Source organism: Sphaeramia orbicularis, chromosome 9, assembly GCF_902148855.1.
Source record: "Sphaeramia orbicularis chromosome 9, fSphaOr1.1, whole genome shotgun sequence".
Classification (NCBI taxonomy): Eukaryota; Metazoa; Chordata; class Actinopteri; order Kurtiformes; family Apogonidae; genus Sphaeramia; species Sphaeramia orbicularis.
This window is the reverse complement of record NC_043965.1, coordinates 53862029-53880137: the sequence shown is the minus strand read 5'-3', so window position 1 is coordinate 53880137 and position 18109 is coordinate 53862029. Positions and strand designations below refer to the sequence as shown.

General features: G+C 39.3%; 1 protein-coding gene across 3 annotated transcripts in view; it reads left to right on the top strand.

Moving 5' to 3' along the window:
* The window catches only part of dapk1 (death-associated protein kinase 1), a 132499-nt gene that overhangs the window by 102866 nt on the left and 11524 nt on the right, over window positions 1–18109 (top strand). For all 3 annotated transcript variants that reach the window (XM_030143256.1, XM_030143254.1, XM_030143255.1), the window contains exons 18-20: window positions 1479–1577; window positions 9440–9517; window positions 12835–13051. In XM_030143256.1, coding sequence (XP_029999116.1) covers window positions 1479–1577; window positions 9440–9517; window positions 12835–13051 — 394 coding nt within the window. The remainder of the gene's footprint in view (window positions 1–1478; window positions 1578–9439; window positions 9518–12834; window positions 13052–18109) is intronic.

Genomic DNA, 18109 nt, shown 5'->3' with positions numbered 1-18109 from the left:
GTTTTATTTGTCATGTATGATTTGAACAATAGATTCACCAAGTGATGGACTTGCCTCTGCTGGTGTCTTATCCATTCAGGTTGAAATTGGTGTCATTGTTGTGAAGGCACACAGTGGGTATGTTACGGCTACTCTTGCATTCAAAAAGAAAAAGGGTAAAAAATAAAAATATCAGAGTAGTCTGAGGAGGAGGTCTATGACTCACTAAATTCCTTAATAAGCACTCATGGAGATATTTCTATATTCAAAATGATCCGAATTTATTTTCACCAACAAAAATATTCTCTGTGGTTGACTTCAACTTCACAATAATCAAACAAAAAACTTCTTTAGAAGATATAGTGTATTTAGCATATATTTAGTGTATATTTAGCGGTAGATAAACTGTCTCACTCCTCACTCCTTCAACATGACAATCAGACCCAGGGGAGAACCAGCTGTCCTCTCTCCCTAATCACAGGAGGAGGACGGTCCGACCAGGAGGAGGGCGTGAGCAGCTGAGAACAGTCAATCAATCATAATTCATCTAAAACTTTCAATAATTAATCAGTATGACCATAGGCCTTATTTTGATTTACCATTATCCAAAAAATTTATAAATAATATAAATAGGCTCCAACAGCCGCTAACACATTGAAGCTAAAAAGTAAGAAGTAAAGAGCCTCTTTTGAAAATGTAAGTACGTATGCAGTCAGAGTAAAAATGTCTACTTTTCTTCAGTCCTTACTTGTGTAATGATTACCTGAAAACTGTACTTATAGATCAAATGTGTAAAACTCAACTACCTGGCAGTATTACTTTGTCATTTCATTCATATGTAATCACCTGAAAATAAGAATAGTTTTATTTTCCAATAATTCTTTTGCTCTTTTCATTGAACAGACCATTTTATCTACAAAGGAGGCATTCATTACCTCCGCCAAGGAGGTTATGTTTTTGCCAGGGTTTGTTTGTTTGTTTGTCTGTTTGTTTGTCTGTCTGTCCGTTAGTGTGCAACATAACTCAAAAAGTTATGGACAGATTTGGATGAAATTTTCAGGGTTTGTTGGAAATGGGATAAGGAAGAAATGATTAAATTTTGATGGTGATCGGGGTGGGGGGGCCCACGGGGGCCCACGGGGGGCGCCACTGATCAGCCTTGGCGGAGGTCTGCGCTCTCCGAGTGCTTCTAGTTTTTCTATGTATTCTTGTATTTTCTCTTGATGTTTCTACGGTAACTCAGATGGTCTTCTTTTTTCATTTTATAGTGGGTGGCATCCACCGTTGATGATGCTTATATCCAAGCTATGCCCTGAACCCTCGAGTTACATTATATGACCTCCCACCTCAGATTTTCCTTCATCTTGCAACACAGGATTATTTTTCTGTGTGTATTTTAAAAAATGCTAAGCATAACAAAAATGTTGGCCCTTACCTCTGTTTTTTCTCATCTTATTGTGTCATCGGGCTCTGAGTATTTCTTGTCTGTCTTTATCCAGTATGGCAGAACTCCACTCCACTTAGCAGCCAACAACGGTGGTCTTGAGGTCGTCCGTCACCTCTGCCTGATGGGAGCTAATATTGACGCCATCACCAATGTAAGTCACATGGTCTTTTTTACTTTCTCCTGTTTTTGCTCACTTTGCAATAGTAGTATAGGACTATTACACAGTGCAGTGAATGTCAATGTGTCTGGAGGGGTATCTTAATGTATTCCGTGATGTAGGCTATATAAACTGGTTTCTGTGTGACCAGTGATGCTCTCCAAAAAGCTGAATACATTAGCATGTAGAGAAAAGCTGTCACTGCGACAGGTTGTTTACTGTGTAATTTTCTGATGGATATCTGAGGGTTCACTGAGCTGGATAAACATACATGACACAGCTCCTATGGAACGCAATCAGGACACATTATTGCCTCTGTTGTTTCAAACATCTGTATGGGGTCTGCTGGAGCTACAGAGCGGTTTGGCTTTTAAATTTGAATTTAATCTCAATATTAGCACTTCTCCCCTGATACTGAAATACATAATGCTATTTTTTTCCTGGAAGTCCTGCTTGTGTGGGTTTAATGCTTTAAAACTCAGCTAAGCAGCTTAAAAGTTTTGACAAAATACTTCCTTGCCCATCACAGCCCCATTTACATGGTATTTGCCGAGTCAAACACTTTTTAAACTCTTCATCATTCATATACTGACTGAAATACTCAAACTGAAGTAGTAATGGCTATTGCCACAGTACTGTGGCATGAAATATTGGTTTGTGTATTACCACAGAGCCAATCAAATGTTAGCATTTGTCCTGTGCAAATAAGCAGTAAGGACATGTTGTTGCCACAGAACCAATCATGGATACTGTTCCATGAACTCATTAGCCTCTTGTTGCAACAGTACTGTGGTGATATATGGCGTATACACCCTGTACACACCACAACCAAATTATGTCAATCCACCAAACTTTAATATTGTTTCAGCTAGGGCTGCACAATTTTGTCCAAAAATAAAATCCTGATTTTTTTTTTTTTTTTCCTCCAAAAACTTGATTTTCGATTTTCGGATAAAACTACAAAAGACAACAGAAGTTGGCATGTCGTTTTCATGAGCAGCCTGCAATGCAAGGCATTGCTCCCTACCTCAAATCTGTGATGGTATCACAGAATCCCTGAAAATTCAGTAATGGGCCCACAGAAGTTATACCAGTGTAAGTCACTGACAGGCATCAGTCGTGCGTGCGTGGACCACGTAAGATGAGCAATCCCCATGAGGTTATATTTAAATTGGGGGATCCGTGCATGGAGGAGACCAACCAAGGACACACTGGAGGGATTATATCCCTGGGCTGGCCTGGAAACACCTCGGGATTCCCCCAGAGCTGGTGGATGTGGCTGGAGAGAGGGCTGTCTGGGCTACTCTGCTGAGGCTGCTGCCCCCGCGACCCGGACCTGGATCAGAAGAAGACAGTATGGTATGGATCTGTGCATGGACAACATACAATAAGTGATCCCCATGCAGTTATATTTGAATTGGGGGATCCGCGCGTGGAACACGGCTTACATTGGTATCACTACTGCGGGCCCATCACAGATTTAAGGTTCGTGGTCATTACACGGACTTCTGCAAAAGACTGCTCTCACAGTTAGGAGGAGGAGCCTATGTTAGCCTGGAGATGCATGGCCTGGAGACATGAAAGAGATGAAACTGATTTGATGATTTCCCTTTTTTAAAAATCATCCTGATTAAAAATCCGATTTTGATTTAAAATTGATTCTTTGTGCAGCCTTAGTTTCGGCCTTTCATCCACATGACACCGGCATTGTCAGTGCCGTGACACAGTGTTTTTGGAGAACAGGGTAACAGAGCGGAAAAATCTCACAACGCCACCCTCGCATCACCGTATGGATAGACAAAACACCACTTTTTGGAAGCCATGACACCATAGTACCACATGACCAGAAGAAGAAAACCCCAGACATAACCTTATGCACATGCTCACTGCATTCTTATGTGATTTTAATGTATCCTGTGGCTCTGTCTGTGTTTGTGTACAGCGCCACATATAGATGTGGCATACGTATTACACCACTTTAACCCAGTTTTCCCATTTCCACCTGGACGCAGATATTTCTTGAAATGATATGTGTATGGATGCGAAACTTTCAGAATCTGCAAAAGAAAAATTCAACAAGTGTTGTCATCTGGACGTATCCAGTAACTGGTCCCCTATCCTTTTCCTATAACCGGATAGGTACATGGCATGTGTGATGCTTATGTCCACAGTACTGTGGCTTTAGGGTGACAGGTTACCAGTCTACACAGGATTGAACCAGGGTGCTGATTGGCCCTGTGGTAATAGTCAAACGAGAAAGTTAGTCCCACAGTACTGTGGCAATAGCCACTTCGAGTTTGTTAAAGGCAATTCCATGTATCCCCTGAACCATTTTGTACCAGAATGTGTTAGTAACTATGCCACTTCCATAATGCATCCCTAAGCTCTCCCAAGAGAGTTTTGTGTGTGTGTGTGCGTGTGCGTGTGCGTGTGCGTGTGCGTGTGTGTGTGTGTGTGTGTGTGTGTGTGTAGTGGGGTGTCCCGGGGTCCTGCTTCTGTCATCAGTATAGCAATAAATAGCACAGTGTTTACACAGATACATGGAAGAAAGCAGTGATAGTAACATTTAATTTGGCTTGTATTTCATTGAATATAATATGAACACAGGATCTTTCATCTTCGTCTGATCAACCTAATTCCATTTATAAATATACATGCATTTCTCACATTGAGGATGAAACCCATTCAAGAAACAGATTGAACAGTTAAACATGTTGGCAGTAATTAGTCTGGATTGTCCTTTTGGTCTTTGGTGTGGAGCACATGACAGTGACTTCTTCAAAAAAGACCTGGACACTGATTAGTCTCAACACAGCCCACATTTCCACTGAGTGCTGGTCCATCCCAGGTGAAGTCTGCAACCCCTCAGAACGCAGTTAACATAGGGCTTCCTTTTGGCTCAGTTAAGTTTGAACTGGCTTTTGTGGTTGTATCTCCATGTAGTATAGTTTGAAAAAGGTTCTCCACAGTAATCCTGACCTATGTAGTTCTATCAGTTCTAGATGAATAATGGTGTAACGTCTGAGGGATCACAAATCTTGGTGTTAAGCTTAGACTTGAACCCTTTTCTTTTACACACTGAAATCCATCCAAATCCCTTGAATTCTTTAATTCTTATTCTGCACCATAGAAGCTGAAATAGCTAAATCCCCTCCTGTCTTTCTGTGATAAACTGGAGATTCTCAGCCCATCTTTGTCGTGGTCTAGACCTTTCCTGGATGCTGCTTCTGGACCAAGTCATGATTCCAATCACTTGTTCACATCATCTTTAACAAATAACAGTGTTTCTTTATTTTATATCATTTCTTTATTTTAACTTATTTTTAGCCCTAAATTACTCCTGTTACTTCTTTTTCTTGAATGTGTTACAGCCTAAATTTGAGGAATGGATGTATATTTACAAGTGAAAGAAGTTGACCAGATAAAATGTGAAATATGTTATTCATCCTGTCTACAATGAAATACAAGTCAAAAGACATTTTAATTATCACTCTTTTATATTCTTAATTTGTATTTTCTATATAGTTTGAACTATTTACTCTCTCATCATATTTACAGTTTGTCATGTAATGTGTTATTCACCTTTCTGATGCTAGTTTGGAGTGTAGTCAGTGGTTAAGATGAACGTCATATGAGCACAGATCACTTGAAAATGAAGTGATGGCTCTGCTCAATGTGCAAAACTGTGGCTCTATGCAATACAGCAAAATATTTTCACACTGTTAGGAGTGAGACATTGCAATATTTTCAATTCAATATGAGACAATGGCACTTAAGCTTTTGGGGCAGTTTGTCCAAGTAGAGTTACTGTCACACATGAACAAATGGGCAAATGCGCAGTTGATCCAGTAGTGACAGGCAGCAGAACCAACCCATAAAGATGGAAGACGCTAAGCAGCACATTGGCCCTCTGGATGGAAATATGAGGACTAAAAACCCAAGATGGAACAGTTGTTTCCAGTTATTTTGATTTTGTTGAAACTGTTGAAGGTGTTTAATATATACATATAAACATGTTAAGTGCATATATATTCCCTTCTTTCTTGAGTCTGTACATATATATATATATATATATATATATATATATATATATATATATATATATATATATATATATATATATAAGTCATCTGGGCGGTGCCTCCTTCAAGCTCAGGTCTTCTGCCAGTGGCCTGAGGGTTCTGTACAGGATCTTAGCTGTTTGGACAGAGATCTCTGATGTTGTTCCTGGTATCTGCTGGTTCCATCTTCTCAGCTTGGGGGTCACTGCCCCTAGTGCCCCCATCACTACTGGTACCACTGTTGCCTTCACACCCCACATTTTTTCTATGTCCTCTTTCAGCCCCTGGTATTTCTTGAGCTTCTCGTGTTCTTTCTGTCTGATGTTCTATCACTTGGGATTACTACATCTATCACTACCACTGTCTTTCGATGTTTATCCACCACCACTATGTCAGACTGATTGGCCATCACTGTCTTGTTGGTCTGGATCTGGAAGTCCCATAGGATCTTGGACTGTTTTTTTCTCAATCACCTTTGGGGGTGTCCCCATCTTGACCCTGGGACCTTTAGTCCATACTCAGTACAGATATTCCTGTACATTATGTCCTCTACCTGGTTATGCCGCTCCATGTATGCCTTGCCTGCCAGCATCTTACACCCCGCTGTGATGTGCTGGACTGTCTCAGGGGCTTCTCTGCACAGCCTACACCGGGGGTCTTGTCTGGTGTGGTAGACCCCGGCCTCTATTGCTCTGGTGTTCAGGGCCTGTTCTTGTGCAGCCATGAGTAGTGCCTCTGTGCTGTCTTTCAGTCCAGCCTTTTCCAGCCACTGGTATGTTTTCTTGATATCAGCCACTTCTTCAATTTGTCAGTGATAAATGCCATGCAAGGGCTTGTGATAGAGGTAAAATGACTCACTCATGTATGATCAGACAAGGACTTTTGTTTTGAGCAGACTGAGCCTGCTGTTTTTCCACTGTCTCTTTATTTGTCACCTCATCCTTCTCTTCGGCTTTGCACCATTTAGGACTGTTGATGCTTACCGTATCTCATGATGGTCAGCCTTTTACCACATTCCGCAGTCTTCTCCAGAGCCCACAAAAATCAACCACCAATTTCTGTCATTGTCCCTTTAAGTACTGTTTTACCTCTTTTTTGCAGTGATGTACATTGAGAATGCATTTAATGTATTGTAAATTTGGTCGTGTGATATATAACTAGAAGACATATAACTTGCATTGAAACATTTTTCAGCAGGCTTCACTGCCATATGCCCAACACTGAGGTTTCTTTTTCCTCTCTCTGCATTCTCTAGCTGTTAATATTGTATGGCAGCTGATGTGCTATGCATATTTAATCTAGAAAGCACATACTGAGATGTATAATTCATTCTCTGGTGTTGGGTGGTCAGGGATTTGTTGTGTAAAATAGAAGGATGAACCCTGGTCTCTTTTTCTATTATTTTGGTTAGTTTTTTGTATAATGTCACTGCAGTGTTTTCCCTACATCTGCAGTGCAAACCCCCCACTCCCCCAACAGCACCCATAGCCCCTCCTAGGGGGTCAGGTTAATTTACTTTAACTTTGTTTTCTGTATGGAACCAGATCACAACAGAAGTCATTTAAGGATACCTTTTCATTTGAACAGGTCCTTACCTTACGTGCACACACACACACACACACACACATATACAAATGAACACACTTGTACTAGTGACTATAAAGTGAGGGGAAACACTGGATCAGAGTGTTCTGGCTTGAAAGGAGCAGTCACATATGACGTATTGAGTTTGAAACAAATGAGTAGACTGTTCTCTTGTGTAATAATGCACTAATCTTACCCAGGGTGTTAGAATGATTAGGTTTTTTAATCTAAGTATGGGTAGGTAATAGCTTTTTAATTAGTTGAGCTGTGGATTTATATTTCAACCCTCTGGTATACATTTTAGCAGACCTCAGAGATTTATGCTCAACAGATTTAATATAATAAGGAGCCACAGTAGATTATCTAATATTCATCTCCAGCCTTAAGGTAAACATAGCACCATCAGTAGTAATCATGACACCCTCCCATCTGTGAGTCCTGCTTGTGTTGGGCGGCATGGCTCAGATGGTAGAGCGGGTCGTCCAATAACCGAAGGGTTGGCGGTTCGAATCCTGCTCTGTCCATGTGCTATTGTGTCCTTGGGCAAGACACTTCACCCTCCTTACCTCCAGTGCTGCTACTCACACTGGTGTATGAATGTGTGTGAATGATTGGATTGGCAGCCACGCTTCCATCAGTCTGCCCCAGGGCAGCTGTGGATACAAATGTAGTTTACCACCACCAAAGGGAGAATGTGAGAGTGAATGAATAATGGATCCTCTGTACGAGCTTTGAGTATGCGTTCATAGAAAAGCGCTATATAAATCTAATCTATTATTATTACTGTGTACGAAATCACACTGATTGGTCATTTCCATTCATTTGCACTCTGATAGCATTATTTAACCTTACATCAGAGCAGTTTTAGGGTTTGACAATGTCAATATGTAAACACAGGAAAGGACAGAAAATTGTGTGTAGGAGTTTTCAGGCTGTGGGGGTAGGTTTTCCCCACAGCAGCCGCCAGAGCTGGGCACTGACAGATGGACGAATTACTGAAAGAGATGTGGAATGTGATGGAACTGGAATGTGTCTGTGGCAGTGTGTTGAGGGGAATAACAGGAATGACAAATCAGGACAGTTTGAGAGAAGGAGGAGAGGGCACAGAGCGGGAAAGGGCATCTGCTGTTCAGATTGTAGGTCTGTGTAATCTACTGTATCAGTGCAGTACTTAGTGCATAATAACTGCTGGAAATGGACTTGTTCAGGGTTGTTACCTGTAGATTAAGTCTTAATGGATTTATGCACACAGGCAGTACCAAAATCGACAAGAAGACATCTTCCCAATTAGTGACGCACAGTACAGTCATGGTCAGATATGTTTATCTCCCCCGTCCATCCATCTGTCTGTCCGTCCGTCCGTCCATCCATCCATCCAAGATGTTCCCAGGCCAGTTGAGAGATGTAAATCCCCCAATAGCAGTAAATATAAAATAAGGACAATTTCTTACAATTTCACTTCATTAAGTGTAATTGTCTTTAAAGGAAGTGAAAAGACAGAAAGGAGCATAACCAGGCTGTTACTAACAACAGTCCAGAAACCAGGGTCTGTCATGGTCTGGGGTCAATGGTCATTGTCACCAGTGTCACTATAATATTATAAAGTACAGAGAGATTTTCACAATATGTGCTGCCTATAAGGTTGGGACATTCATGCATATTTCAACAAGGAAAAGCAAAACCATATTGTGCACATTGTACAACGTCGTTTTGTTTTTTTTTAATGGGTTTCAGCCCAAATTGAGAAATGGATGGGTGTTTACAAATGAAATGAAGTTGGCCCAACAAAACATGAAGTATGTTGTATTCTTACTATTGACAATGAAATAGAAGTCAAAGGACATTTTAATATCACTGTATGTAAGTAATGTAACATTGTAATCTAACATTTGATGACTTTTACTGAAAAGCATGTTCAGACATAATCCCATTGTAACTTAAGAACCAACATTTTTAATAATTGTAATAATATGGCTTTTTTTTTTTTTTTTTACAGTAACACATTGAAGTTACTTTATTTTTTTACTTTTAGATCATAACACAATTTCACAGAACACTGACAGGGTGACATGTTAGTCTTCCAGAGTAACAGGTCACTGTGTCATAGTGCACATATTAAAGCTAGACAGAGTAAGTAAACGGAGATGATTACACTGTATGTTTCTCTAATATACACACCACTTTTTTCTCTTCCCTGTCTTTCTCTGTCAGGATGGAAAGACGGCAGAAGATTTGGCTGCTACTGAACAACATGAACACATAGTTTCACTGTTGGGAAAGCTTAAAAAGGTAAGATACACTTACAGTCACATCCAAGATTAAAAACACAACACCGATAGAAATGTGCTACTATTCATAAAATATTTCAAAAACATTGCATTTATATGAACAGTGAGTTTGTATGTAATCTGCAAATGTCAGGACAGTTATACATCATAAACCAGAGAATAAAGTCTGGAAATGCTTGAAAATTATAAAACCACATTTATTTCTATCGCTTTTAAACACTGTAAGTAGTTGACTTGTTGAAATTTCTATTAATTTTCAGTTTGTGGTTACATGAACTTTCTGAACTTAAAAGCCAAAATAAAACAGACACTATTTGCAGCTTTTCATCCAGTTTTCGCAGAAATTTTAGAAAGTCTTCAAAAGTGAATGCTGATTTGGGTGTTTTCATCCACCACTATTATGTGACTTTTAAAAGATGGTTCTTCATCATCATCATCATCATCATCATCATCATAGTTTAAAAGTGTACTAGTTACAGCTAATATTTCAGACAATAACACATCCTGAGTTGACTGAGGAGCTGATGGATGACCTTTTGCATTCTGAACCCAACTGAACCACTGGTCTGGATCATATAATGTTTCATGATCCTCCACAGTTTGTCAAAGCTTACGTCTTACATTTGCTTGGAAGCTCTTCCCTGCATGGTGGCACTTCATTGCCCCTGTCCAGCTTTTATTATTTGTCATTTCTTGTATAAATTCAGTGACTGTTCGAGTCTCCTTGGTGGTCCATAGATGCCCACACGCAATTATTCACTAAGTCTGTTTCCAATGCACTTCTTTTCATTCATTCATTCATTGTCACCTCCCAAACCTAAAATGTTTTAGTGACAGAAGGAAGACATGCAATTGGTGTTACCTCTGAAGCATTGTTTGGACAATATTAAATTGCAGGATAGAGTACATTGTCATCATAATGGTGAGATAAAGGCAATTAACAAAGGAAGGCAGATGGGTTGTTATAAAAGTGTTGGGCTGTCCTTAGGAAAAATGCCAGTGTTGTAAAAGTTTTGAACAGCAGTTTACTTTCCTTACTTAAAAAGTCATATATAATGTGTTCAAAGTTTCAGTGTGATTCCATGGGGAGAGGAACAACCTAAATGATGATGCACAGGCAGATTTCACAAACGCTCATCACACTTAGACGGTTTCGGTGTGGAGGTGTGGAGAGAGGTGTTTCCACAGGCATGTGTTAGCATTCCACCATTTTTAGACTTGGTGACAGTCACTTATTCAACACATACAGGTAGAAGAATCAGGAGTTTCCTTGTGCTTTGTTGTCAACTAATCAAACCTGTGAAATGTACTTCCCCCTGTGTAGCTAACTACCAAGTAAAGCCGTATATATACTGTAAATGGTAAATGGTCAGTGCTTATATAGCGCTTTTCCTCACACTTATGGTGCCCAAAGTGCTTTACAAAGCCTCACATTCACCCATTCACACACACACTCATACACCAGTAGGCAGCTGCTGCCATGAAAGGCGCTGCCAGACCCTACTGGGAGCAATTTAGGGTTCAGTGTCTTACTCAAGGACACTTTGACATGTGGACAGTCGGAGCCAGGTTTTGAACCTTCGGTCATTGCTCTACCAACTGAGCCACTGCCGCCCTATACTGTACTGGTGCATGGATCCATGTCAGACTGTACATGGGGAGTTCAGTCCACGTGTAGTGACATCCAGTACACATAAACTTTGTACATGAAGCCGACTTCTCTAATCCGTTTATCCAGAAAACCCGCTGGGATTCAGTGCAGAGCGTGAAAACATGAAAGTGGCAACTGTGAAAAGAGTCATCCTATGCATATGTTGGGCTAATTTAAGACACTTTGGCACATTTATGCCAGTTTTAGAGAACGGGTTGACGTCCCAAGAAACTTAATGAAGAAAAAAGAGAGAACAGTTGTTGAACACCTCAAACTGGAGATCTGCTTTTCTGTGAACATTTTGTTGTGTTTAGATGTGAATCATCCTCATGGGCATTAGAAACTCTGTTTAGTCAATGTGTTAGCTGTAACCCAGGTGGGAGTATGCAGTGCTCTCATATCCCACACAACCACTCACTGGATTTGTGGCCACTTTTGATCCATGATTCATCCGTTGGATGGTTTCTGACATGTTAACAAATGTTATCTGTTGATGTTGCAGAGTACAGAGGAGGCAGCCAGTTTTGGCCACGGCTTCTGTTTTTATTATTTTTGACTTTTCTTCAGTTCAGTGTGTTCTTTTCCAGAGGATTTAATGACTGAAATGGAATAATTTTCATAATAATCTCTTCATTAGTGTGTGATCACCTCTTGATAATACCATTCAGGCATTGCCATTACCTACTGTGTTTTAGTGTAAACCACAGTTATTTTCCCTTCCACTTAAAAATCCCAGAACAGACAAACCAAACACTGCCAACAGTTTAGATTTTTTTTTGTAGCCACCATAGGGCAGGGTGAGACAAGGGATACAACTTCGCGACTAGATGCCACTAAATATTACATTTCGGGTTTTTTTAACTCGCAAGTAAAAAAAAAAACAAAACAACAAAACCACAAACTTTTTTTTCCTAAGAAAGAATCTGTATACAAAAATCAGGCTACAAAAATCTATAATATAGACATCTGTTCAGTACCGTTGTCTGTGTGACTCACTTCAACATGTTAATGTTAGAAAACAAATCATAAATCCTACATTACATACAGCTGTTCCCTGGCATCATGATTCAGTTCAGTTCTCTGATTGGAGGGCATTTAAAATCAAGAAATTTCACTCAGTCTGTGATATTTAATGTGAAATGGCTGAATATTAAAGGTTTTGATTCAGGAGGGTTTGTGGTAGTCAAGTGAAAGAATTTGGAAAAAAATAAAGCTTAGTCACAAAACACACCAAAAAATGCTATGCTTATGCCATTGAATTTAATATCTGAGCTGAATAAAACACATTTCACAATGGAAAAATCTGTGTTTTTCCTTTTAACCAACAAAGTAGATTCAAGTCAGAACTGTAAACTGCAATATAGCCCACAGTGATCTGTCATCTGCCAAACCATAATGCCCAAAAGGAAGATGTCATTGTTATTTTTTGTCCTCGTAAGCCAAAAATTTAAGAATTATATATTTTTTGCAAAGTAGATTTAGTATGTGGGACAACTTGTGATAAATTTCACTCTGTCATCTGATGTATGTGGAGCTTGTTGAAATGAAAACACATGGGAAGTGATGGCTTCCTCAAGCTGCTTCTTATTGTGACTTAAACTATCAGTACTTTTAAATCAATCCTCATCCTCCTTTTTATTTATTTATTATTTTGGGGGTGGGGTCAGGACAACCACAAGTTGAGCTACATCCAGCAGCTCCGGCCCACCCAGACTGTCCAGCCAAGGATCAAACTGAAACTGTTCGGACACTCTGGAGCTGGAAAGAGCACTCTGCTGGAGTCTCTGAAATGTGGCATCCTGCGCAGCTTCTTCAGAAGGAGGAGGACACGCATGACCAACACGGCCCGCCATCCCAACTCCCCCATTAACTCCAAACCTGCCGGTAGGTGACACACTCTGACCTCACCTGCAGCAGCTTTCATAAAGTCTGAGAAGCATTAAGTGTTTTCAGTAGGGTTGTCCATGAATAGTACTGTCACATACTGTTAATACTGTGAATACTGGGTCTATTCATATTTTATGTCTTTTTTTATTCTACTTAGCTCTATACATATCTTACTTATGTCAAATGTTCTATTTATTTTCTTATCTTATTTTTTAGTACTGATGTTTTAGTAATGTTGCACTGACTGGAGTGTACTATTCTATTCTATTCTATTCTATTCTATTCTATTCTATTCTATTCTATTCTTGTCTATAGAGTTTTCTCAGATCCTCTCAGTTTTTCCATTCTCCACAGATAAACACTTGGATAAACCTATCAGTCCATATTTATATGGGCTAATGGTGCTGACCTTATTCAAATAATATGTCATTTTTACCCTCTAAATGTTCTCACATTTTGCTGCCTGATAGATGGATTTAATGAATAACCAACTTTGTGAATGATGATATTTGTAATGTATGACTGAGAGATTGAGTATTTCCACTTAAAGTGAAGATTTTTTTTTTCCTGTTTTGTTTTGCACAACTGACCAATTAAAACTTGGCCAACAGCTGTAATTTGATGGTTATTAATACTTTACGTACAGTTAAATTGACCTGTTGAAATGCAACATGATCATATTAACCAACATTAAACTGTAACATACCATGAATCAACTGAGTGAACTCCACTCACCCCTGCTCAAATCTGAAAAATCCTCCACATTCAGAGGAGGCTGAGGCAGAGTTCAGGAGGCATGGATGTGTGAGTCAGGCGTAGTCCAGGACATCCACAGGACACAGAATCACAAGACACTGTCGCACAATCATATGAACCATGTGCAGGTGTCAGTTTGGGGTGGTACACAGCTTTATCACCTCAAAGAGGCCAAAACAAAAACTTTGAAGAGTCAGTGTAGCCTGAATTGCCCCCCACCCCAGAGGACGGGGCTTTATAGATACACCAGGAATTTCGTCCATCCATCCAAGATTTTTATCCAGCTCATTTCTCGGACATTATTCAGCTGATTCTTTTCAAATTTCATATACATGTTCTGTACCACCGGGAGAGGTGCACTACACAGTTTGATGACTGAATTTCAATTTTTGGATTTTTTTTTTGCAAATAATTGTTGAGAGTTAAGACTCAAAATTTATCCCTGACTAGGAAGGGTGTCAGTGGGCAGGAGGGGCAAAGTGTTGTGTGACCGGGTGGGGGTATTAGTAAGCTCCACTTACTTTTTCACCCACGTTTTATTTTATTTTGGTTTCAACCTGATTGATTGATTGATTGATTGATTGATTGATTGAAGTATTTATTTTGAGTACGAATGTAAAAAAGAAAAAGAAAATAAATAGACAAAACATTTAAAAGTGCTGTATGCAAGAGTTATGTTCCAAGTAATCATAAAATGGCCCTGAATGTCACCAGACATTAAGGAATCATGTTCATTTCAAATACTGATATCACTGACAGTAGTAGTCCAGCCAGAATATTCACATTTGAAAAGCAAAGTGTCAGCCCACATGTAATGTTTATGGTGACATTTAGTGTTTTGGTCTGATGCTCCACCCATCACCTTTCTCCCAGTCACCAAGTAAGTAGTGTTTCAGTATCCAGTTTGCCATTTCCCACTGAGCTGCAGCTGGAACATTTCTGATCATAAATGCCTGATGTTACTAAGCCTAAAAGGCCTCTTAATATTACAAATACATCATGACAAAGTGAGAACCACAACAAGGATATGTATAGGAGATGGTTTAGAAACATGGAGATGGCTGAAATATATGTACACAGATATATATATATATATATATATATATATATATATATATATATATATATATATATATATACACACACACACACACACACACACAGGGTGGGGAAGCAAAATTTACAATATTTTGAGGCAGGGATTGAAAGACAGTGTATGACCAATTAGTTTATTGAAAGTCATGAGAATTTATTTGCCACAAGAAAATTTACATAATAGAAAATGTTTTTATTCTATGTGTCCTCCTTCTTTCTCAATAACTGCCTTCACACGCTTCCTGAAACTTGTGCACGTGTTCCTCAAATATGCGGGTGACAACTTCTCCCATTCTTCTTTAATAGTATCTTCCAGACTTTCTCGTAATAGTTTTGCTCATAGTCATTCTCTTCTTTCCATTATAAACAGTCTTTATGGACACTCCAACTATTTTTGAAATCTCCTTTGGTGTGACAAGTGCATTCAGCAAGTCACACACTCTTTGACGTTTACTTTCCTGATTACTCATATGGGCAAAAGTTCCTGAAAAGGTATGGATAATAGTGTTAGGTATGATTATGACATCAATATATGTTCGGTTTCAAAACAATTGACGTAGTGCCTGCTGAGAAAAAACAACTAAATGTTCATTGTAAATTTTGCTTCCCCACCCTGTGCACTTGTACATCTTTATAACACCCAGTGATACCCAACGCCACCTTCATCCCTGTACCTCTAAAAGATCCTTTCTTTGTACCTCATTTTAAATAGTTTTATGCTCTGACATTGCTTTAACTCTATATTGAATCTGTTCCACAGTCTCGCCTTGCCGACTGAAACACAAAAACTTTTCCTGGTCGAACATATTAAATGAACATTAAAGTACATTTTCCCCCTTAAATCATAACCCCCCTCATGAATACTGAATAATTTTTGTAACCTGACAAAGTAACTGACTGAAGCACCAGATTTGTTTCTGTGTGGAAGTCCAGTGTTTCCAGTCAGAGCAAAAAACAATTTCAGTTTGTCATCAGAAAATCAACCAGGTTTAGCAGACTCTGCCTGAAGGGCAGGTGGGCTGCCAGTAGGTGACAAACTATAAAAAAACTGCCACTAAAGGAGGACATCAACATTCATTTTTATATACTTTTACTGGTGAAGTCTTAATATCAGTATCCGCGTTGGGAGGCTAAGTGACGTACTGAGGCATTGTTCCCGATGAAATGCATTTTAATATGTGTGTGGTCACCAGCATTGATTCGTTACATCATCATTAAGTCATGTAATTCACTTTACAGCCTAAATGCTATGTTTTAGGTCATGATGCCACTATGTCTTGTTTTTTCTCATTTACGATAATACTCTTGGAAAGAACCATTTGCAAGATACTATTCTGCAAGATCTCATATCCTAGTAGTTAAGACTCTAAACCACCAACTGCAACATCCATGTCCAACCAGGCCCTAGAATTGGAAATATTAATCTGACAGTCTCAAGACAGAGTGGATATAGTAACTAAGCACACAATGAAAAGCACCAACATAAACATTTACAGCCCTCTCTGCTTTTAGTTAACCCTGTAAACCTTAACAGTAGTTCCATTAACCTCTTTTTGCTCATCTAGTTCACAAAAGCCGTTCTTAGAGAAGTCAAGCCGATGCAATGACAGGTCTGTGGTAAGACTCCCCAATGTGTTCAGTGTTGTGTGAAAAGCACAACCCGAGCGCACACTCATTTTTTTTTTTTTTCAGTCCGTGCCAGTTATTTGCTCTCTATCTAGCCTCCTTCACACACATACACGCCACTGTGTTTGCTTTAACCCTTTTATTTTGCGGTGCTCAGAGCCATTACCTTCCAGACAGATGTGATGCACGCTCAGATAATGGTCAGGTACGTGAGCCGTATAGAGTTACCAATCCCTTCCTCTATACTATCTCCACATCTGAATCCTCTGTCACAAATGAAGGGGGTTGAAAGAGCTTTTTCTTGTTCTTGCACTCACAGCTGAACTCAGTAACAGTCTGTGTTGACTCTGCTTTCTATCTGCAGCGATACGTGACAGGAGTCCACAGAGAAATACAAAGAGGCAGACCTGAGAGGGAACTGACTTCATGGTGTCTGTCTGTGAATTTGTCTAAATAAATAGATTTCTATCCCAGCAAATGGAATAATCATAAAAGCACCAATTCAGTGCCTTTGTGAGCTGGTCCTCAGTCACAATATGGCACCTTAAATTAAGCGCATGTTTGCCTTTGTTCTGTGTCAATATTTCAGACTTGAGATGTTGCTCAACACCACCAGAGTCTGGACCACAGAGGCAGAGCAGTTTAATCCTACACTGTTTTTTAGAGGCTCATTAATAAGTCTTAATATTATTTGTGAAATAGCTTTCCTTTCCTCTTCAGAAAATAACACTGTTGAGTTTGTGAAGTGGAGTTAGTAGGGGACACTTAATGCCATGTCCTTACTAATACAGACACTAAGCACATATGTTTCCATCTATTTCTTAAAGAAAATTCTATCCACATGACTCCAAAAAACTCCAAAAATATTCGAGGTCAAAGGCAACCTGTGGATGTTTACTTCGTATCACTCCCCAAGCTCACATACTTTGGGCGCTATGTTGTTGCAGGGTGTGTCGGTTATTAAAGTAGTATAATCAAATTCACAAGCAACAAGTAACAGTCACATCAGTTCATCATACTCTGAAGTCTAATCCCTGCCAGAATCACTGATGTCATGTGGTGAACATGACTAACAGGTTTCAGAAAACCAACCACTAAACAAGTTGCCTATAAGAGCATGTGTTCTTTACAGACCCTGTGATGTCATCACTCAGCAGTTTGGAGCTGAAGAAATCAAAATCAGACATGAAGAAATAGTTCATTTATGTGACTTTAGTGCAAAACACAAAAAACGAACTCTAAGTGTGTTCCTCCAAAGTGTCAAACATCTACAGATGAAATGTTTGCAGACTGGAAGAATTATTTTCTGTACAACATCGCCCCCATGTGTTAGGAAAGTTGTATTTATTCAGTGAAAAAATCCAACATCACTTTGCTTTTGGAATTTAAAACAGACCTAATCCAGTATGAACTTTTCAAAATTATGAGATAAAATATCGTAATTATGAGATAAGTGAGTTATGAGTTAAATATGGGCATGAAGATGGGCATACAAACAATGAAAACAAAAATGGAGTGAAACACAAGTGTGGGATGCATCAGAACTGACTTGCTCATTGTGAGCGGTACAGTTGTCTA